This window comes from Bufo bufo, chromosome 1 (assembly GCF_905171765.1).
Source record: "Bufo bufo chromosome 1, aBufBuf1.1, whole genome shotgun sequence".
Classification (NCBI taxonomy): Eukaryota; Metazoa; Chordata; class Amphibia; order Anura; family Bufonidae; genus Bufo; species Bufo bufo.
The window spans coordinates 397,695,127-397,719,426 of record NC_053389.1 but is presented as its reverse complement, the minus strand read 5'-3'; the positions used below and the strand labels follow the sequence as shown (position 1 = coordinate 397,719,426).

General features: G+C 43.3%; 1 protein-coding gene across 2 annotated transcripts in view; it reads right to left on the bottom strand.

Moving 5' to 3' along the window:
- ARHGAP26 (Rho GTPase activating protein 26) overlaps positions 1-24,300 on the bottom strand; it is a 608,947-nt gene that overhangs the window by 169,268 nt on the left and 415,379 nt on the right. For both annotated transcript variants that reach the window (XM_040406016.1, XM_040406026.1), the window contains exon 20: positions 12,348-12,507. In XM_040406016.1, coding sequence (XP_040261950.1) covers positions 12,348-12,507 — 160 coding nt within the window. The remainder of the gene's footprint in view (positions 1-12,347; positions 12,508-24,300) is intronic.

The window sequence follows — 24,300 nt, the reverse complement described above, 5'->3', positions numbered from 1 at the left end:
AGTCTCTAATGACTGTGGAATCTGAGGGGTTAAATGGCCAGGACCAAAGTTATCTCTGATCCCAGGCAAAGAAGATGGGTGTAAGCTGTATAATACAGCCGGCATCAGACATGTATAGAGCAGGCTCAGCAGGTACATGTACGTTCATTGGTCGCTAAGAAGTAAAAAAAAAAAAAATGTCTGAATGTCTAAGCCACTTTTGCCATCCACAGTGACAAATATGGTGCAATACTGAAATGAAAATAATGGTATTAAAACAGAAGTATCACAATTGCACATTTTTCAGCATTATACAGCCAAATTAGCACTCCATGTTCCACAACTGCCACTGTAAACTCAAAATATTGTAAAACTAGACAATAACCATACTTCTTACTTTAAAAACCATTACAATAAATCATAATAAACCGTTACTATAGACACCACTAGTTTTTCTGTGCACTCGTGACAGGTTTATTTTCTGCCATAAACTGGACTGCATAGATGACAGCTAGTTACCGTATTTTTCGCTTTATAAGACACACTTTTTCCTCCCAAAAGTGGGGGGGAAATGGCCCTGCATCTTATAAAGCAAATACTAGTGAGCTAGTATGAATTAGGTGCCGGGAGCAGGGATTGAAGCACCGCAAGCGCTTGTGGTACTCACCCTCTCCGGTCTTCCTTCCTGGGGCCGGCGCTTCACTGTCCTGACCGCGTACAGCGTCAGGACGTAGTGTGAGCACTATAGAACAACACATAGTGCAACAGCACTCTACAAACCAAATAAAGTACAAAGACATATTACATTGCAAATGCTAATAAATTAGAGATGCTTGGCAAATATATTTTGTACAAAAATATTTGAGCCCGTCTGCCGCACATCAAGGCGATCTCTATAAGAAGGGAACCTAACACTAAATTCACCTGTTATGTGCCATGACAGCGACCATGAAGTTCAGGAGGTGTAGGTTCCACATGCATGCAGAGCAAACTACACTGCTCAAAAAACTAAAGGGAACACTTAAACAACACAATGTAACTCCGAGTCAATCACACTTCTGTGAAATCAAACTGTCCACTTATGAAGCAACACCGAGTGACAATCAATTTCACATGCTGTTGTGCAAATGGGATATACAACAGGTGGAAATTATAGGCAATTAGCAAGACACCCCCAATAAAGGAGTGGTTCTGCAGGTGGTGACCACAGACCGCTTCTCAATTCCTATGCTTCCTGGCTGATGTTTTGGTCACTTTTGAATGCTGGTGGTGCTTTCACTCTAGTAGACGGAGTCTACAACCCACACAAGTGGCTTCAGGTAGTGCAGCTTATCCAGGATGGCACATCAATGCGAGCTGTGGCAAGAAGGTTTGCTGTGTCTGTCAGCGTAGTCCAGAGCATGGAGGCGCTACCAGGAGACAGGCCAGTACATCAGGAGACGTGGAGGAGGCCGTAGGAGGGCAGCAACCCAGCAGCAGGACCGCTACCTCCGCCTTTGTGCAAGGAGGAACAGGAGGAGCACTGCCAGAGCCCTGCAAAATGACCTCCAACAGGCCACAAATGTGCATGTGTCTGCTCAAACGGTCAGAAACAGACTCCATGAGGGTAATATGAGGGCCCGACGTCCACAGGTGGGGGTTGTGCTTACAGCCCAACACCGTGCAGGACGTTTGGCATTTGCCAGAGAACACCAAGATTGGCAAATTTGCCACTGGCGCCCTGTGCTCTTCACAGATAAAAGCAGGTTCACACTGAGCACATGTGACAGACGTGACAGAGTCTGGAGATGCCGTGGAGAACGTTCTGCTGCCTGCAACATCCTCCAGCATGACCGGTTTGGCATTGGGTCAGTAATGGTGTGGGGTGGCATTTCTTTGGAGGGCCGCATAGCCCTCCATGTGCTCGCCAGAGGTAGCCTGACTGCCATTAGGTACCGAGATGAGATCCTCAGACCCCTTGTGAGACCATATGCTGGTGCGGTTGGCCCTGGGTTCCTCCTAATGCAAGACAATGCTAGACCTCATGTGGCTGGAGTGTGTCAGCAGTTCATGCAAGACAAAGGCATTGATGCTATGGACTGGCCCGCCCGTTCCCCAGACCTGAATCCAATTGAGCACATCTGGGACATCATGTCTCGCTCTATCCACCAACGTCACATTGCACCACAGACTGTCCAGGAGTTGGCAGATGCTTAAGTCCAGGTCTGGGAGGAGATCCCTCAGGAGACCGTCCATCACCTCATCAGGAGCATGCACAGGCGTTGTAGGGAGGTCATACAGGCACGTGGAGGCCACACACACTACTGAGCCTCATTTTGACTTGTTTTAAGGACATTACATCAAAGTTGGATCAGCCTGTAGTGTGTTTTTCCACTTTAATTTTGAGTGTGACTCCAAATCCAGACCTCCATGGGTTGAAAAATTTGATTTTTTATTTTTGTGTGATTTTGTTGTCAGCACATTCAACTATGTAAAGAACAAAGTATTTCAGAAGAATATTTAATTAATTCAGATCTAGGATGTGTTATTTTTGTGTTCCCTTTATTTTTTTGAGCAGTGTATATACTCATACTAATTAAAAATCAGCCTGTGAGGCAAAACAGGCTCCAGGAGTGCACGACCAAATAGGAGTCAGCCACGTCTCCCATATAAACTACAAAGGAAAAGGGGGTTAGTCAGCACATCCCAATACATAGGTGCACGTGGCTATGGCTGAAAACGCATATAGAACCTGTGAGCCTGCAATAACAAGTAACCAATGCAACTTTCGTCACTACCACACCACTGCTATACAGCTGAGGACCTGTGGTGAACTCATTGGGCCAGATTTATCATTACTCTGACAGCTCACTCCACTTTCACATATGGCTAAAGTCAGTTTTAGCCAAGTCAGATTTATGATTGGCCCTTTAAGACTGTAATAAATGTGGTTTGATGGTAGCAGTTTATCCGTCAGTAAGCAGCTTTACAAAAGTCGCACGTCTTTACGAAAAAGTCGCATGTTCTATTGAAAAGTTTTATAAGATAAGCATGGTCCTCACTGGAGTGAAATTGCGCATTTTTTGCAACTTTTTTACCCCTTCACGCAACATCACGTACATGTACGTGGGGGAATGTGGTGCCTCACCGCATCCTCACGTGCATGTACGTGATCGGCTTTGTCAGCGCAGGGAGCCAAGCGCTGAAGGTTCAGTGAAGCCGGCGTGCTGGGGTTGCTAGGCAGCTCTGACCCGCCCGCGATCGCTGTGATTGGTCCAATACTGCAGAGGGACCAATCGCAGCGCATCGGGGCAGGTAAGGGGGGGTTAGGGAGGGACTATGTGCTTCTCCTTCTCTGATCGTCCCAATTCCTGTCAGGGAAGCGATTCAGAGAAGGAGAGAGTGTGAAAAGCTGCTGTACATTAATACCTACCAGATCGAATTAACCCCTTTTGTGCCCCAGTCAGAGACACAGATCAGTTCTGTGCCTCATCAACAGCCTGTCGCCTGTCATCTGTAGTCAGTTCTATGCCTCATCCCCTGCTTCGTACATAATTAACCCCTAATTAACCCCTTCAGTACCGATTTGCCACACTTCTGTGCCTGATTTGCCCTAGTCAGTAAGATTAGTCCTGTCATCATCACCTCATCCAGACACCTGCCACTACTGTCCGTCCATTAAGAAAACTGTCTGCCCGTCAAGACACCTGTCACTCCAGCCTGTCCATCCATCAAGACACCTGTCACTCCAGCCTGTTCGTCCGTCAAGACACCTGTCACTCCAGTTTATCCGTCCATCAAGACACCTGTCACTCCAGTTTGTCCGTCAATCAAGACACCTGTCACTAAAGTTTGTCCGTTCAATAAAGACACCTGTCACTCCAGCCTGTCCGTCCATCAAGACACCTGTCAGTCCAGTCTGTCCGTTCAATAAAGACACCTGTCACTCCAGCCTTTCCGTCCATCAAGACACAACATCCCAAAAAAATAAAATAACATTTACAAAATGATGCAAACATGAAGTAGACATATGGTAAATGTAAAGTACCGTATTTTTCGCTTTATAAGACGCACTTTTTCCCCCCCAAAAGTGGGGGGAAAATGGCAGTGCGTCTTATAAAGCGAACACTGCCATGTTTACTTTGGTCACACTGATACATCGCAAGCCGCGATGTATCAGAGGGGTGGGAGGAGGGGACGGAGGCTGGCAACACTCGCGGCGGGGCCCGGTGCAGTAACTGTACTGTAATACATCGGGCCCCGCTCACGGCAATTATCACATGTAAAGTCTATAATCTTCAAGCAGTATCTCTGCTTTAAACTAGGGTAATCCTCTGTAGTAATAGTACAACTCACTATGAAAGCGGCAGGCAGAGCGGCAGCGTAACCTCGCGATGCTCACTCATTCACGCTCCTCCCACTTCATTCATGGGAAGGAAGTGGGAGGAGCGTGAATGAGGGAGAATCGCGAGGTTACGCTGCCGCCCTGCCTGCCGCTTTCATAGTGAGTTGTACTACTACAGAGGATTGCCCTAGTTTAAAGCAAAGATACTGCTTGAAGATTATAGACTTTACATATAGAAGAAAGCAGAGTGTAATGAAGCAGTTTTCATAACAGTACTCACTATGAAAGCAGCGGTCCAGCCGGCGCGTGATGTCACTCACTCGGTCATGCTCCTCCCACTTCATTAATGAAGCTGGCAGGAGCGTGACTGACTGAGTGAGTGACGTCACGTGCTGGCCAGACTGCTGCTTTTATAGTGAGTACTGTTATAGAAGAAAGCAGAGCCATTAAAAGATTTTACATATAAAATCTACTGTGTGCCCTGTGGTGTAATGGGGATCACTATTCGCACAGGGACAATATACTGTGACACATATGATACTGTGACCAGCATAAGATGATCTTATGCTGGTCACAGTATCATATGTGTCACAGTATATTGTCCCTGTGTGAATAGTGACCCCCATTACATAAGATGCTATATATGATGCTACATCCCCCTCATAACAGTGCGTCATCCACAGATCCCCCATAACAGTGCGTCATCCACAGGTCCCCCATAACAGTGCGTCATCCACAGGTCCCCCCATAACAGTGCGTCATCCACAGGTCCCCCCATAACAGTGCGTCATCCACAGGTCCCCCCATAACAGTGCGTCATCCACAGGTCCCCCCATAACAGTGCGTCATCCACAGGTCCCCCCATAACAGTGCGTCATCCACAGGTCCCCCCATAACAGTGCGTCATCCACAGGTCCCCCCATAACAGTGCGTCATCCACAGGTCCCCCCATAACAGTGCGTCATCCACAGGTCCCCCCATAACAGTGCGTCATCCACAGGTCCCCCCATAACAGTGCGTCATCCACAGGTCCCCCCATAACAGTGCGTCATCCACAGACCACCATTAGTTCAAAACCCCTCCAAAAGCACACCTTTTGGTTCAATTTTTTTTTCTTATTTTCCTCCTCAAAAATCTAGGTGCGTCTTATAAAGCGGAAAATACGGTAATAACTATTTTGTAAGTTACCACTGTCTGTCAGAGAACCAGAGAAATTCAAATTTAGAAAATTGCTAATTTTTCCAAATTTGTGAGGTGAAACATATTGACTCAAATTTACCGCTAACATGAAGTACAATATGTCACGAGAAAACAATCTCAGAATCGCTTATATAAGTAAAAGCGTTCCAGAGTTATTACCACATGTAAAGTGAAACATGTTAGATTTGCAAAATTTGACTTGGTCCTTATGGTGAAAACTAGCTTGGTCTTGAAGGGGTTAAATAATCGCAATAGTAAATCTGTCTAGAGATTCATTTACATAAGAAAACTCGCCCACTTTCAGAAAACTTGCGAGCATAGTGCAGAGCAGAAAAAAGTTGCACATTTTTGCGCAGTTTTGCGACTTTTTCACTCCATTATTCTGACTTGAGTTAATGATAAATCTGGTCCATTGTCTGTTTGATTCAACTAAATACATTCTTCTCTTTAGTCACTCAGTGAAATACAACACCATTAGCATTGGAAAGAGATTGCTAATAAATAATTATTGCAAATAAAGAACATCTTCACTGCACTCTTGGTTACCTGGATATTTCTTGAAAGCATCTGGAAATAGAAGCATCAGCTGACTGCATTACTTATACATGTTGTACCTGCACAACTCCGAAAGGCAAATGCTTTACTGAGTTCACACCTGTACCATTACCTAGTGTGGGGTTTACTGCTTTATGAACTATCACACACAAGCCTGAATTTATTTTTCATTTTAGCGCCACTGAAAAAAGTTTGAGTCCAAGTAAGGCTACTTTCACACTGGCGTTTCTGGGTCCGCTTGTGAGATCCGTTTCAAGGCTCTCACAAGCGGCCCAAAATGGATCAGTTCAGCCACAATGCATTCTGAATGGATAAGGATCCGTTCAGAATGCATAAATTTGGATGCATTTGGTCTCCGTTCCACTTTTGAGGCAGACACTAAAACGCAGCTTGCAGCGTTTTGGTGTCCGCCTGACGATGCAGAGGCAAACGGATCCGTCAATGGGGACGGATCCGTTTTCACTGACACAATATGGTGCAATTGAAAACTGATCCGTCCCCCATTGACTTTCAATGTAAGTCAAGACAGATCCGTTTTGACTTAGACTTTTTTTTTAATGAATACTACAAACGGATCCGTTATGAACGGATACAAACGTTTGCATTATCGGTGCGGATCAGTCTGTGCAGATACCAGACGGATGCGCACCGAACGCAGGTGTGAAAGTAGCTTAAAGTGAAACTCTCAACTTCAACTAATCTTTTTATGCCAAATAACCCAGTGAAACTGAAACACCCTCTTCACATTGTATACTATATATCTACCTATATATCCATCTACAAACTTTGGAAATTTTTATGTATTTTTTACACAATGGCTCTGATGTGCCAGAAATAGTTGCAAATTTAAGTTTTAAAACATTTTGTAATTCCTTTTTTTGTTTCAAAGTTAGATGAAGGTGGACATGGCTGTCAAAAGCATGTCAGGAATACTGAAATGGTCAGTTTTCAGCAGCATGTATATCATGCATATGTTAACAGTCCAGTTTCCTGGGTTATTTAATGTTCCTACAGAAGCTACTATAGTACAGAGTGGCACTGCAAGTCCCATGCTGCCCTCAATCTGTGCCAGGAGGAGCTGCTCATCCATGATATTTTTCTGGTATACTGTGTGCAGGACTCTACATAACTTAGTTGGATCGACCACCAGCACAGGGATTATTAAGGCCGGCATCTAAAACATTGTACAGCGCTGCAGGAGCTGTGCCCGCCTGATCAGTAGCAGGGGCCCGGCAGTCACTCAGAGCTGAACCCCTGCTGTATATGCTTTAAAGGGATTCTGTCACCAGTTTTCAACCCTGTCAGCTAAACATATGCTGATGTTCAGAGCCTCATCACGATTCCTAATGTGTGCTTATAAATGTGATCTGTGGGCTTATTTAGCTAAAAAACTGCTTTTACTAACCTGTCAGTCAATCAAATAAGGTGCCCAAGGGGATGTGAAGTGATGCCAGGTGCTGGCCGCACCCGCCGCCATTCGTGCCCAGCGCCGCCTTTCCGGACTTCTGCGCCGCCTCCTAATCCTTGTGCCACCTCTCGCTCTCCCTCCCTCCCCCCTCCTCCTGCTGTAAGATCTTGGTTGAGCGAAGTGCCGGCGCATGCGCACTTCGCTGGAAGAAGCCAAATGGAGAAGTCCGCACGAGCGCATCAGGCAGAGGCCTGTGCGCATGCGCGAGATCTTTCAGCAGGAGGAGGGGGAGGGAGGGAGAGCGAGAGGCGGCACAAGGATTAGGAGGCGGCGCAGAAGTCCGGAAAGGCGGCGCTGGGCACGAACCGCGGCGGGTGCGGCCGGCACCTGGCATCGCTTCACATCCCCTTGGGCACCTTACTTGATTGACTGACCGGTTAGTAAAAGCAGTTTTTTAGCTAAATAAGCCCACAGATCACATTTATAAGCACACATTAGGAATCGTGATGAGGCCCTGAACATCAGCATATGTTTAGCTGACAGGGTTGAAAACTGGTGACAGAATCCCTTTAATACTCTGCATTCCGTGGTCAGCACTGACCGCGGCATGTACAGGGTTAGTGGAGGGAGGGGGCTCCCACCCAGTCCCCATCGGGTCCACACACTGCGATGACGGGGATCTGATGGCTGCGAAGGCAGCCCAATGCCTTCCATCGGCATTGTGACTGCCTTCTAAAGAAGCCTGTGAGACCCAGCCCCCCGGCAGTAATGTACAGACCATCAATACATTACAAAACACATGTATTGTAATGCATTGTAGCAGGGATAAGACCCCCAAAAGTTGAAGTCCCAAAGTGGGAAAAAATTTAAATAGTTGAAAGGTGGCGCCGCAAAAAAACGGATAGCATTCAGTTTTTTTGCGGACCCATAGACTTTAATGGGGCCATGTCCTGATTTTCATGGACAAGTATAGTACATGTTTCATTTGTTTTGCGGAACCGTGGAATAGAAAGGGGCCCCATAGAAGTTAATGGGTCAGCATCTAACCTGCAAAAAAACGGATCCGCATTTTTGCGTATAGCATACGGCCGTCTGAATGAGCCCTAATGCACATGGAGGTTTATTATGCTGTTAACCCTTGCTGTGCAAGAAAAAATTGATTAACATAAAAAATATGAAAAAAATAATAATTACATTTTGTTGATGCCAACATAAAGTAGGCATATGGGGAATGTTGATTGGGGTTGTGCACTTACCCCTCCCCTTCTGCCTCAGCGTTAGACAAGCTGATCCTTACAAAGGCTTCTAACGCAGCCGGTTGGTATGTTGCGATTCTGCTGATGTTCTTCTCCAGATCGTGGATCTCCCTTTGATTACAGAACTTGTTTTTATTTTGTATCTTTTTATATGGTCCGGACCTAAAGAAAAGGTTTATGGAGACACCTATCCTGGAGACAACCCACTGCTGTTTGATTAACTGAAGTGAAAGTAAAGACAATGGGCCAGATTTATCATTACTCTGACAGCTCACTCCACTTTAACATATGGCTAAAGTCAGTTTTAGCCAAGTCAGATTTATGATTGGCCCTTTAAGACTGTAATAAATGTGATTTGACGGTAGCAGTTTATCCGTCAGGAAGCAGCTTTACAAAAGTTGCACATCTTTACGAAAAAGTTGCACGTTTTTATGAAAAAGTCGCACGTTTTTATGAAAAAGTCGCATGTTCTATTAAAAAGTCTCATAAGATAAGCATGGTCCTCACTGGAGTGAAATTGCGACTTTTTTGCGACTTTTTTAAATAGTCCCAATAGTAAATCTGTCTAGAGATTCATTTACATAAGAAAACACGCCCACTTTCAGAAAACTGGCGAGCATAGTGCAGAGCAGAAAAAAGTCACAAATTTGTGCACAGTTTTAGCCTTTGGGACTTTTTTTGGGACTTTTTCATTCAATTATTCGGACCTGAGCTAATGATAAATCTGGCCCAAAGTGCTGTAATCAAAGGGAGATTCACGATTTGGAGAGGAACAGCAGCGGAATCCCAACATACAAAGGCTTCTACCGCAGTCGGTTGGTATGTTGGGATTCCGCTGCTGTTCCTCTCCAAATCGTGGATATCCCTTTGATTACAGCACTTTGTCTTTACTTTCGCTTCAGTTAAACAAACAGCAGTGGGTTGTCTCCAGGATAGGTGTCTCCATAAACTTTTTCTTTAGGTCCGGACCATATAAAAAGATACAAAATAAAAACAAGTTCTGTAATCAAAGGGAGATCCACGATCTGGAGAAGAACATCAGCAGAATTGCAACATACCAACTGGCTGCGGTAGAAGCCTTTGAAAGGATCAGCTTGTCTAAGGGTCTATTCACACGTCCGTTTTTTCTTTCCTGATCTGTTCCGTTTTTTGCTGAACAGATCTGGACCAGATCTGGACCCATTCATTTTCAATGGGTCCTGAAAAAAATCAGACATTGAGCTGTCCGTTTTTTTCCAGGACCCATTGAAAATGAATGGGTCCAGATCTGGTCCAGATCTGTTCAGCAAAAAACGGAACAGATCAGGAAAGAAAAAACGGACGTGTGAATAGACCCTAACACTGAGGCAGAAGGGTGGGTGGGTAAGTGCACAACCCCATCTCAGGAGCATGCATCTCTCAAAGTACGTGAACAGTATTTGTTACTTTGTTTTGCGTTCTGAATCCATGACAAAATAACAAAATCTTAAGTAGTAAGTGCCTGCTGGGGATAAACATATACACATCTAAGGCCTCTTTCACACTTGCGTTGTCCGGATCCGTCGTGTACTCCATTTGCCAGAAGTGCCCGCCGGATCCGTAACACCGCAAGTGAACTGAAAGCATTTGAAGACTGATCCGTCTTCAAAATGCGTTCAGTGTTACTATGGCAGCCAGGACGCTATTAAAGTCCTGGTTGCCATAGTAGTAGTGGGGAGCGGGGGAGCAGTATACTTACCGTCCGTGTGGCTCCCGGGGCGCTCCAGAATGATGTCAGAGCTCATGGATCACGTCATCCATGCGCATGGGGCGCCCTGACGTCACTCTGAAGCGCCCCCGGGAGCCGCACGGACGGTAAGTATACTGCTCCCCCGCTCCCCACTACACTTTACCATGGCAAATAGGACTTTAGCGTCCTGGCAGCCATGGTAACCATTCAGAAAAAGCTAAACATCGGATCCGGTAATGCGCCGAAACGACGTTTAGCTTAAGGCCGGATCCGGATTAATGCCTTTCAATGGGCATTAATTATGGATCCGGCCTTGCGGCAAGTGTTCAGGATTTTTGACCGGAGCAAAAAGCGCAGCATGCTGCAGTATTTTCTCCAGCCAAAAAACGTTCCGTTCCGGAACTGAAGACATCCTGATGCATCCTGAATGAATTTCTCTCCATTCAGAATGCATTGGGATAATCCTGATCAGGATTCTTCCGGCATAGAGCCCAGACGACGGAACTCTATGCCGGAACAGAACAACGCAAGTGTGAAAGAGCCCTAACCTATCACTGATTGTGGCGGAGCAGTGATTGTGGCATTGATATATAAATATTATGGATCACTAATGAACTTCCTTGTGCTTAAACATACTTATGGTATGAGATCGGGGCTCTGGTATATTGAAATCATGGATTATTAATGAACTTTCTTGTGCTCAAGCATACTTATGAAATTATGGATCACCTACAATTATAGTTCTAATCTCTAATATACATACAAGATCAAGTTACCATATTAATTATATCAATATGATGGACAAGGACTTTCAGATTAGACATTAAAGACCAACGGTGTCTGTGAATGTGACACCACTGCATCAAAGTATATTGGGACAATATTGCTATTGTATGCACAGAATATCTTCCTGCGTCATTTTTATACCAGATACTATAATGAACTACCTAATATGAATATGAGTATGAATCACGTGAATTCATTATTTTTCTTCTTACGTGTATATATGATTTTTTTTATTTTATTATATGTGTTAAATAAATATGTGGTCCTACATTCAGTACTAGAAGGAGGAGTGCACACCTATGTTTCTTCTTTTTTTTATTCTCATATATACTGAGACTGGGTTACTCCTCTTAAAGGGAACAGGTCATCATCAAATGATCTATTGTTAAAACATTAAATAAAGTTTTCATGTTAAACAAATTTAATTTTCCATGACCATCTATAATCATGCATTTTTTTGCACTGGTCACTAAAGACCACAATAGACATTATATTAATGTCAGCCAAACCCGCTTTTCTTGTCCCCCCTTTCCCACTCTACTTCTTTAACACACAACATACAGTGTCTGACTAAGTTATAAATTCATTTTCCATCTTGATGTTACCAGTCTTTTCTCTGTGAATTCTGTATCTGACACCAGTCGTTACAAGAATGTAGCATGCATTAAATGGATACCTCTATGACAGACCAACTTAGTTTGTACTTCCCACTTTTTTGAATGTAATAAAAAGAATACTGAAAACACAAATACTTGTGACCTTAAAATAGGTTATGCTCATAACTTATCTACTCCCCCTCCCTGTACTATACCTCCGTACAAGTCAAACAGCATGCCTAGAAAGTACTCCCAGACAAGTCCAGACTCCCTCCAATCTATTGTATCTACGGCCCATGTGGCTACTGGAAAGCATCTCTTTAAATGCTAATAACAGCTCATGCAAGATGGCTGCCCCCATAATCACGTACAATAAATAAATAAATAAATCTACAATCATAAAAAAAGATTTGTCATTTCTAAAACAATATATTGCTTTCAAGACTTCTGAAATGAAACATATGTTCTATAGTAAATATTTAAACATGAAATCCACTGCTAAACTAATTAACCTAGCACATGCCATAGAACTTACAGGGAATTTGGCCGGCTCACTTTAATTACTTCCAGGTCAGGATCACTGGAGTTGAAATTATTCATGTTGGAGCGTTGAACACAGCTGGAGCTCACTGAGCTATTTGCATTAGATGAACTGACCGACTCGGCACTTGAATTTACACTGTTCCTCTTCTCTTCTGAAAGCAAACCAAACATATGTGAAAATGCTGCAAAGAAAACTGCTTCTGGTTCAGTAAATTCATTCAAGATTTACTTTTCTTAAAGCGCTTCTGCAATTGGCATTTATCATGTACAGAAAGTTAATACAACTTACTAATATATTGCAATGGCCTCCTATGCTGGCTTTATTCATTTTTCCATCACATTATACACTACTCATATCCAGGGATTACGACCACCCTGCAATGCAGCAGCAGTGGTCGTGCTTGCACACTATAGGAAAAGGTGCTGCCTCTCTGGTGGCCAAGATCACAGGCAGGCATACGCATAGGCCAGCACTTTTTCCTATGGTGTGCAAGCATGGCAGCCGCTGCTGGATTGCAGAGTGGACGTAACCCCTGGAGACGAGTAGTGTATAATGTGATGGAAAAAGGGCCTTGAATTAACTTTCTCTACATGATGAATGCCATTTGCTAAAGTGAGACAAACCCATTAAAAATCCCAATTGTCTTTGTATCATAACACAAGCAATCTTTTACACTGCACATACAAATCCCTGCTCATAAATGTTTTTTTGCTCAATTAATACAAATGTTCTTCTCTATATCTCAGGACCAAAAAAGCCGTCAGATTCTGCTGATATTCTGTCTGCAATGCATGTGAATGGTACATTTTTTATTCCCCTAAGGGCTGTTTCACACGAGCGAGTCCATTGCGGGAATCATGCTCCGTGTGTGAGTGTGATCCTCCGCTCTGGACTTGCAGGAGCGCACGGCATTATCATGATTTATAATGCTATGTGTCTCTTCATGGCCTTTTTTCCACAGAATTATAGTGACATAAAGCTGTCAGTATGATTTTGTAGAAATAAGGTCAAGCAGAGGCACATAGCATTATAAATCATGATAATGCCGTGCGCTCCTGCAAGTCCAGAGCAGAAGATCACACTCACACACGGAGCATGATTCCCGCAAATGGACTCGCTCGTGTGAAACAGCCCTAAAGTGGGGAAAATTGCCTTCTACCTCACAGGTTGTTTTTTTGCCTTCCTCTGGATCAACTTGCAGGATGACAGGCCGAACTGGATGGACAAATGTCTTTTTTCGGCCTTATGTACTATGTTACTATGTTACATTTACTAGTCTTTATTATGATATTTGTATCTTATTCTGTATAATGTAAGGTCATGCAGCTTTTTGGGGGAATTCACAGTTATTACATGATATATCATAAGGCAATTTTCCAAAGAATTAGATGATCTACTAGTTGAGGAAATAGCTAAAATGACATTGAAAGGGGAAGTTATCATTATGGGAGACTATAAAGGGGTATTCTCATCTTGCTACTTCATCTTCAATTGCTGCCAGCTAGCTGTTCACTTCCTGGTTTTCTGCAGCTAAGGCTGGGCAGGCTTAGGCAGCTAGAGTGAAGGCCGGCCACACCTCCTTATGACAACACACTGAGAGCTGAGTCCTGCGTGCTAGTTCATGTGAAAAGTATGACTCATCAGTCTGGCAGCCTGCAGTGTCTGTGGGGACCCTCCCCCTGCTGGGGAATCAGAGAGCCATGTGAAGTGAGCTCAGTGTACAGTAACATGTGGCTGTTCTGCAGTTTTACACACAAAATCTCAGTCTGATCTTTTACAAACCCATTTTGTGCATCAAAAACTATAATTCCATATTATACATTAGCTCAAAAGCTTGACCAACACCCACCCACCAGCACTGATGCAGATTTGTTTCCATTACAGCTGCACTCCAGTTGTGTATAAACCTTACAGTATGTATCTTTATAGATGCATATACAGCTCAGCTACATGTGTCTTCTCCAGTCCCCTAACATCACTTTGGCTGAAAAGCTTCATATACAGCTCTGCTACATCTGTCTGTTTATCTCTTCAACCAGCACTGTGTCAGAACAGCCGCATATACAGCTCAGCTACATCTGTTTCTCTCTTCCACCAGCATTGATGCTAACCTGCCACATATACAGCTCTGCTACATCTATTTTTCTCTTCAACCAGCACTGTGTCAGAACACCCGCATATTAAGCTCTGCTACATCTGTTTCTCTCTTTCACCAGCATTGACATCTGTCTATTCCCTTCCCCACTCGAACTATGGCTGAACAGCAGCATATTCAGCTCTGCTACATCCATCAGCCCCCAAAGTGCCTCCATCTGCCCCAAGTGCCTCCATCTGCCCCCATCTGTCCCAAGTGCCTCCATCTGCCCCCATCTGTCCCAAGTGCCCCCATCTGCCCCAAGTGCCTCCACAAACTGATCGGGCGGCCGTGCATGCGCAGATCTATTCCTTTGTGCTGCATTGGAGCATGCGCGGCTCTATTTTCAACGCGGCTCAAAAGAAAATAGATCTGCGCATGTGCGGCCGGCCGGCGACGTGCGCAATATCGTGGAGAATGGAGGCCGGCACTAGATCACCAGGGAATAATGTGCGCAAGCGCCGCCCATGGATGCGGCCGGCGAGCGGTGGCCGTATCCATGGGCAGCGCTGATCAACAAATTTGGATTTTTGAATTATAAGAAGAATAGTATATATTTTTTTTTAAATATATATATTTAGTAAAAAGTTTATTGGGGGACATTTAATAAAATAAAGTATGATTAATCAAATGAAAATACCCCTTTAATCTTCCTGATGTAAACTGGAAAACAAAATAGCTAGTTCTGCCAGGAGTACAGATATTCTAAATTCCCTACTGTGATTATCTCTACAGCAAGTAGTTGAGGAGCCAACCCGGAAGGAGGCCATTTAAGATTTAGTATTCACAAATGGGAATTTGGTATCTGATATTACTGTAGGGGAAATCTTTGGATCTAGTGATCAGTGTGGTTTACTATAAGTACAGTGACTGAGTCACACCACACAAAAACAAAAAAGTTTTAGGATTTTAGAAAAACTGACTTTTCTAAAATTAGATTAGTGGTATACGAGTCCCTACCAGACTGTAACAGTTTCAATGGAGTCCAGGAGAAATGGGACTACTTAACAGTGGCACTATTGAAGGCAACAGATAATTGCATTAGGCTTGTCAGTAAAAGCAAAAAAAGGAAGAGACCACTGTGGTACTCAGCAGAAGTGGCCAAAATCATTAAAAACAAAAAGATAGCATTTAGTAATTATAAAAAAAAAAAAAGAAAAAAAACGAGGAAGACAGGGAAATTTATAAGATTAGGCAGAGAGAGGGCAAACAAGTTATAAGAGCTTCTAAAGCACAGGCAGAAGAGAAATTATCTCAATCAGTGAAAAAAGGTGATAAGGCAATTCAGATACATAAATGAAAAAAGGAAATTAAAACAAGGAATTACCAAATTAAAAACAAAAGGTCTGCGTGGAAATTAATGCTGGATCCGGCATTCCGGCAAGTGTTCAAGATTTTTGGCCTGAGAGAAAACTGCAGTATGCTGCGGTATTTTCTCTGGCCAAAAAACGTAACAGGGACTGAACTGATGCATCCTGAATGGAATGCTCTCCATTTAGAATGCATTAGGATAAAACTGATCAGTTTTTTCCGGTATTGAGCCCCTGTGACTGAACTCAATACCGGAAAACAAAAACGCTAGTGTGAAAAAACCCTAATAAATGTATTATGAGCATGTAAATGGATATACTGTAACAAACTGCAGCCACATGAGTAGGGCTAGGGGCTCATGTAGATTGAACAATTTAGCATTAGTAAAAGAGTTAAAGGGGTTATCCTACAATTACTGTAAAAAATTTAAAATCAAATCATACAGTACATGAAAAGCTCTTTTTAACAAAGCTAGAACCAGCCCTGTACCTCACATACATTGGATATAAAGAGTCTACACACCCCAGTTAAAATGCCAGGTTTTTGTCACTTTTGTCACCTATAATATGTACAATGCAACTGAAAAACAAACAAATCTTTTTGGATGAAAAATAACAATAAAGACCTAAAATAAGGTGGTTGCATAAATATGCACACCCTTAAACTAATACTTTGTTGAAGTACCCTTTGAATTTATGACAGCATTCCGTCTTTTGAGCAGGAGTCTAGCCACATGGCATATCTAGAGTGGCAATCTTTTCTCACTATTCCTTGCAAAAGCACTCTAAATCTCCTGTCCACAGTCCTCTTCAGGTCAACTAACAGACATTCAGTAGGATTCAGGTCTGGACTCTGTCTTGGCCATTCCAATACATTGATCTTTTTTTGGCAAAGCCATTCTTTTGTTGAAGCGGAGGTATGCTTTGGGTCCTTTTCATGCTGAAAGGTGAAATTCCTCTTCATCTTCACCGTTTTAGCAGAGGCCTAAAGGTTTTGTGCCAAATGACTAAAGTCCAAGTTGCAGCTGCAGAAAAATAGTCGCAAAGTATAATGCTGCCTTGCTGCCTCCACCATGCATCATTGTGGATATGTTGTTCTTTTGGTGTTGTGCAGTGTAGGCTTCGCGCAAGACACACCCAATTTTTTGCCCCATAAGATGCATTTCCCCCCCCCAAAAGTGGGGGGGAAATGCCCCTGCGCCTTATGGGGCGAATACTAATGAGCCGCTTCCATTATGGAAGCGGTCATTAGTATCAGAGGACAGGGAAGCGGTGAAGGCTCAGTACTCACCGCTTCCTGGTCCTCGGCTGTGGCTGTGCAGGCTGCGCACAGCGTGAGGGTGCTCTGTGACCTCACGCTGTGCGCGTCAGGTCACAGCTGCGACAGGAAGAAGAAAGAGCGCAGGCGGTGAGGAGCGGCGGCGTCCAGGAACAGGTAAGTGTTTTATTTTATTTGCGCTGATGGCTGCTGGCTGACATGAGGCCGATGGCTGGGGGCTGACATGAGGCCGGTGGCTGGGGGCTAATATATGACTGGAGGATGATAGATGGCAGATGGCTGGGGGCTGATCTGAGGCATTGGGGGCTGACCTGAGGTCTGATTGGTGCTGTAAGCTGAGGTCTGACTAACATTGGGGGTCTGATTGCTGGCCTGATCTAAAATCTGATGAAAAATATTTTTTTAGAATTGTCCCCCTCTAAAACCTATGTGCGTCTTATGGGGCGAAAAATACGGTACCTTTTGGAATTCTAGCCAAAAAGTTTAATCTTGGTCTCATAAGACCATAACACGTTTTCCCACATGCGTTTGGCAGACTTGATGTACACTGGCATGCAAAAGTTTGGGCAACCCTGGTCAAAATTACTGTTGATATGAACAGTTAAGGGTACTTTCACACTTGCGGCAGGACGGATCCGACATGCTGTTCACCATGTCGGATCCGTCCTGCCGCTATTTCGCCGTGCCGCCGCTCCGTCCCCATTGACTATAATGGGGACGGGGGCAGAGCCCAGGCGCAGCACGGCGAAAGCCGCCGGACTAAAAAGTCCTGCATGTCTGACTTTTTAGTCCGGCGGCTTTCGGCCGCTGTGCTGCGCCGGAGCTCCGCCCCGTCCCCATTATAGTCAATGGGGACGGAGCGGCGGTCCGGCGGCACGGCGAAATAGCGGCAGGACGGATCCGACATGGTGAACAGCATGTCGGATCCGTCCTGCCGCAAGTGTGAAAGTACCCTAAGTAAGCTTAAGATGAAATGATCTCCAAAAGGGATTCCTTTTGTATTTTAAGCAAAAATGTTTATTTTTTTTCTCCATCTTTTACATTTTCAAAATAACAAAAACAGAAAAGGGCACAAAGCAAAACTTTAGGACCTAGTAGCACCCCCTTTGGAAAGTATCACAGCTTGTAAATACTTTTTGTACCCAGCTAAGGTCTTTCAATTTTTATTTAAGAGATTTTCATCCATGCTTTCAGATTCCTGGGCCGTTTGTTTGCACTGCTCTTGAGATCTATCCACAGACTTTCAATAATGTTAAAATCAAGGACTGTGAGGACCATGGTAAAACCTTTAGTCTGCGCCCCTTTGAGGAAGTCTATTGTACATTTTGAGGTGCGTTTGTAGAAGCCATATTATTTTCAGCTCCAGCTTTTTTACAGTTGGTGTTATTGTGACGTTACCGCTCCTCACAGCCACGCCTAACATCACTGTACGTCGAGATCGCGCAGTACTGTTTTGTCACTGGTTACCCAGATGTGACGTTACGCCTTCCATGGGAGTACATAAGGTCAGCTTGGCACAGTTTACACAGACACCTCCTGACCGTATGGGCACAGGTAGGCACGGGAGTGAGAGAGGGTGGTCCACGCTACCTTCAGAGTGGCACAACACTCGCTCTCAACCCTGACCGACTGAGAGGGTCCTTTTACTGCCCCAGTGAAACAGAGCCCTGCCAGCCCAGTAGACTGCCACCAGTTTCTTGTTAGATATAGGGCACACTAGACAACACTATATACACACAGATATATACAATGGTCGGATGTGCATATATAGACGATGGTACAAACAGAGTTAACAGAAAAAAGGTAGGTACCGGGTATATGAGAAATCCTTTGGTTATGATGATGAATGCTATAGCCACACGGGAGGCAGTGACATCAGCAGGTTTTCAATGGTCCCTCTAAACACATTACATGATGTAACCCCCCTCAGAGCGAGGCAATAGCCTCTGCCCTGCACAGGCATTTTACCCTTAGTGGGTCACACCCCTCCCTCCCCCTGGGTGGATCCCAATCCTCCCGCTCTTTGGCTGGCAGCTACGAATCCACAAACACATTATGGCTCATAGCTCCTCACTGAAAGGTAATAGGGAGATGGTTCTGGTACCAACAGATCCGACTGGGTTCTGACTACAATTGGAGACCAAACATGGTGCTGTTATTTTGGTCCTGCTAAGAGTTCTCCGTATCTCTCCTTCCTTGCATAATGCCCGCAAACAGAGAACAGGAGAATGTCCACATCGGTCCCAGGGTCACAGAGACGAAAATGGTTTATTTCTGAGATGTGCGGTTAGTTGATAATTTCTTATGAACTCCCGGTTCCATGATGTCTAGGTAGTTCTTTTGTTCTGTTGACCAACTCAGCCACCCACAGGCATTCATCCTGCCACACCAGAGAAGCTGAGCTGCCAGTGTGGCTGAGTGGGGTGTAAAAGGTAAACACGTGGCCGCACTTTGAAGCAGGGCCACCTGTGGACCCTGTTTTCCTCTGCCCAACTCCCCTCACCCTGAGCAGATGGCAGGAATTAAATCATAACTCCACATATTCCTCACAGTTATGTTTGCTTCCGGAATTTACAGGAATTTCATTGAATCCATTCTTCCCTCTACCTGTGAAATGTTCCCTGTGCCCAAACACAACCTCAAAGGATAAATGATTCACCCCCATGCTTAAGTGTTGGAGGTGTTCTTTTCATAAAATCCTTTTCTCATGGTGGACTTGTATTTTAACAAAATGCATTAGGAAAGGTTTTCTTCGGATGACTATTCCATAAAGGCTATATTTGTGCAGGTGTCGCTTAACAGTAGAACAATGTACGCCAAAGTCTGCTACATTTTCCTGAAGGTATTTTGCAGTCAAGCGGGGTTCTGATTTGCTTTCTAGCAATCCTACAAACAGCTGTCTAAAATTTTCTGGGTCTTCCACACCTCCACTGTTCTTGTTAACTGCCATTTCTTAATTACATTTTGAACTGAAGAAATGGCAACCTGAAAACGCTTTGCCATCTTCTTATAGCCTTCTCCAGCTTTGTCGGCCTCAACTATTTTCATTTTCAGAGTGTTAGGCAGCTGCTTAGAGGAACCTATGGCTGCTGTTTTTTGAGACACGGTTAGAGGAGTCTAGGTATTTATAATGCTTTAAAATTTGCATCACCTGGCCTTTCCTAACGATGATTGTGAACAAGCCTTAACCCCAACAGGCTATTTAAGGTCTGAGACCTCAGTCAAAATTATCCGAGTGCTCAAATCTCCTTGGGTTCCCATAATATTTTTGCAAGGTGCTCCTTTCATTTTTTCACTCTAAAATTGTACAACACTAAAATAATACACTGATATTGCTTAAAAAGTTGAAGTGTTTCATCTTTAACTTTATGCCTTTTGGAGATCATTTCTTTTTAAACTTTCTTAACTGTTCACAATAACAGTAATTTTGACTAGGGGTGCCCAAACTTTTGCATGCCACTGTAGATTTTGGTACAACATAGCCATGTTTTGATGTTTTCCTTTGTAAGATAAAACTTCTGTCTTACTACCCTGCCCCACAGCCATTGAGAAAAAACAGCTCACCATCTCCCTGGCTGTGACGCACTCCGCTGTGATTGGACAGCACCACAGTCAGATAGAAGAAACGCCCACAGAGAAAAGCTGATGTCTCCTCCCCGGTGTTCCGATGCTATGAATTAGCATACAGCGTGCCTAACCAAAACGAGGGGCACATCAGCGCAATGGAGGAGAAGATCAAGAAAAAAATTTGCAATATCACATCTAGCGAACATGGGCTACAGTGTGAGGAATCTCTTTTCTAAAGTACAAACTGGTGAAAGGTCCTCTTTAAATGATTTCAGTTTGCTTTTTAATGGAATTGTTGATTATAGGTCAAATGGAAGGTGAAAATAAATCTGAAATGTTTAGTCTTGGTTTGAATTTTTACATGAAAAAAAACCCAGAGATCTCCAATCATTGCTACAGTTGCTCTGCTAGATTTATTTCAAGATGGCAGCTCAGGGGCATGACCTTGCTCAAAGGGCCATGTTTTTTAAATGTCACAGCTTTTAACGGAAGATATGGCTGGTGGCAGTTGAAGGATAGAACTGAGCATATGTGTCCACTTCAGAGAGGTGGACAGAGAGATAAAGAAAAGAACAAACTGCAGGTGGCGTTATACAGATATTTTATATAATAAATCAAGGACTATATTACATTTTTTTACTTACATGCAGTTACATAAGTATTCAGATCCAGGAGAGGGTTTGAAAAATATAGAATATTTTTGCGGGACAACAAATTTTGTGTGAGGAATATCTGATTATGTCTCAACACAGAAAAATGCTTTCTCACCTTTCTGAGCAAACTATTAGGAAGAAAAAGGAAGGACCATGCAACACTCTTCAAAAGTAGTAGTCTACTACTCAAAGAGTAGTCTTTGGGTAGTCATTATTAGCACATACTCTAAAACCAGGCATACAGTATCTAAAAAAGATCTACTTTCATGCTTCAGGAATAATGCATGCCTTTAACCACCTCAGCCCCCAGTGCTTAAACACCCTGAAAGACCAGGCCACTTTTTACACTTCTGCACTACACTACTTTCACCGTTTATTGCTCGGTCATGCAACTTACCACCCAAATGAATTTTACCTCCTTTTCTTCTCACTAATAGAGCTTTCATTTGGTGGTATTTCATTGCTGCTGACATTTTTACTTTTTTGTTATTAATCGAAATTTAACGATTTTTTTGCAAAAAAATGACATTTTTCACTTTCAGTTGTAAAATTTTGCAAAAAAAAACGAGATCCATATATAAATTTTGCTCTAAATTTATTGTTCTACATGTCTTTGATAAAAAAAAAATGTTTGGGTAAAAAAAAAATGGTTTGGGTAAAAGTTATAGCGTTTACAAACTATGGTACAAAAATGTAAATTTCCGCTTTTTGAAGCAGCTCTGACTTTCTGAGCACCTGTCATGTTTCCTGAGGCTCTACAATGCCCAGACAGTACAAACACCCCACAAATGACCCCATTTCGGAAAGTACACACCCTAAGGTATTCGCTGATGGGCATAGTGAGTTCATAGAACTTTTTATTTTTTGTCACAAGTTAGCGGAAAATGATGATTATTTTATTTTTATTTTTTTTCTTACAAAGTCTCATATTCCACTAACTTGTGACAAAAAATAAAAACTTCTATGAACTCACTATGCCCATCACAAAATACCTTGGGGTCTCTTCTTTCCAAAATGGGGTCACTTGTGGGGTAGTTATACTGTCCTGGCATTCTAGGGGCCCAAATGTGTGGTAAGGAGTTTGAAATCAAATTCTGTAAAAAATGACCAGTGAAATTCGAAAGGTGCTCTTTGGAATATGGGCCCCTTTGCCAACCTAGGCTGCAAAAAAGTGTCACACATCTAGTATCTCTGTATTCAGGAGAAGTTGAGGAATGTGTTTTGGGGTGTCTTTTTACATATACCCATGCTGGGTGAGATAAATATCTTGGTCAAATGCCAACTTTGTATAAAAAAATGGGAAAAGTTGTCTTTTGCCAAGATATTTCTCTCACCCAGCATGGGTATATGTAAAATGACACCCCAAAACACATTCCTCAACTTCTCCTGAGTACGGAGATACCAGATGTGTGACACTTTTTTGCAGCCTAGGTGGGCAAAGGGGCCAATATTCCAAAGACCACCTTTCGGATTTCACAGGTCATTTTTTACAGAATTTGATTTCAAACTCCTTACCACACATTTGGGCCCCTAGAATGCCAGGGCAGTATAACTACCCCACAAGTGACCCCATTTTGGAAAGAAGACACCCCAAGGTATTCCGTGAGGGGCATGGCGAGTTCCTAGAATTTTTTATTTTTTGTCACAAGTTAGTGGAAAATGATGATTTTTTTTTTTTCATACAAAGTCTCATATTCCACTAACTTGTGACAAAAAATAAAAACTTCCATGAACTCATTATGCCCATCAGCGAATACCTTGGGGTCTCTTCTTTCCAAAATGGGGTCACTTGTGGGGTAGTTATACTGCCCTGGCATTCTAGGGGCCCAAATGTGTGGTAAGGAGATGTAAATCAAATTCTGTAAAAAAATGACCTGTGAAATCCGAAAGGTGCTCTTTGGAATATGGGCCCCTTTGCCCACCTAGGCTGCAAAAAAGTGTCACACATCTGGTATCTCCGTACTCAGGAGAAGTTGGGGAATGTGTTTTGGGGTGTCATTTTACATATACCCATGCTGGGTGAGAGAAATATCTTGGCAAAAGACAACTTTTCCCATTTTTTTATACAAAGTTGGCATTTGACCAAGATATTTATCTCACCCAGCAAGGGTATATTCAAAAAGACACCCCAAAACACATTCCTCAACTTCTCCTGAATACAGAGATACCAGATGTGTGACACTTTTTTGCAGCCTAGGTGGGCAAAGGGGCCCATATTCCAAAGAGCACCTTTTGGATTTCACAGGTCATTTTTTACAGAATTTGATTTCATACTCCTTACCACACATTTGGGCCCCTAGAATGCCAGGGCACTATAACTACCCCACAAGTGACCCCATTTTGGAAAGAAGAGACCCCAAGGTATTCGCTGATGGGCATAGTGAGTTCATGGAAGTTTTTATTTTTTGTCACAAGTTAGTGGAATATGAGACTTTGTATGAAAAAAAAAAAAATCATCATTTTCCACTAACTTGTGACAAAAAATAAAAAATTCTAGGAACTTGCCATGACCCTCACGGAATACCTTGGGGTGTCTTCTTTCCAAAATGGGGTCACTTGTGGGGTAGTTATACTGCCCTGGCATTTTCCAGGGGCCCTAATGTGTAGTAAGTAGGTAAATGACCTGTGAAATCCGAAAGGTGCTCTTTGGAATGTGGGCCCCTTTGCCCACCTAGGCTACAAAAAAGTGTCACACATGTGGTATCGCCGTACTCAGGAGAAGTTGGGGAATGTGTTTTGTGGTGGCATTTTACATATACCCATGCTGGGTGAGAGAAATATCTTGGCAAAAGACAACTTTTCCCATTTTTTTATACAAAGTTGGCATTTGACCAAGATATTTATCTCACCCAGCATGGGTATATGTAAAATGACACCCCAAAACACATTCCCCAACTTCTCCTGAATACGGAGATACCACATGTGTGACACTTTTTTGCAGCCTAGGTGGGCAAAGGTGCCCAAATTCCTTTTAGGAGGGCATTTTTAGACATTTGGATAC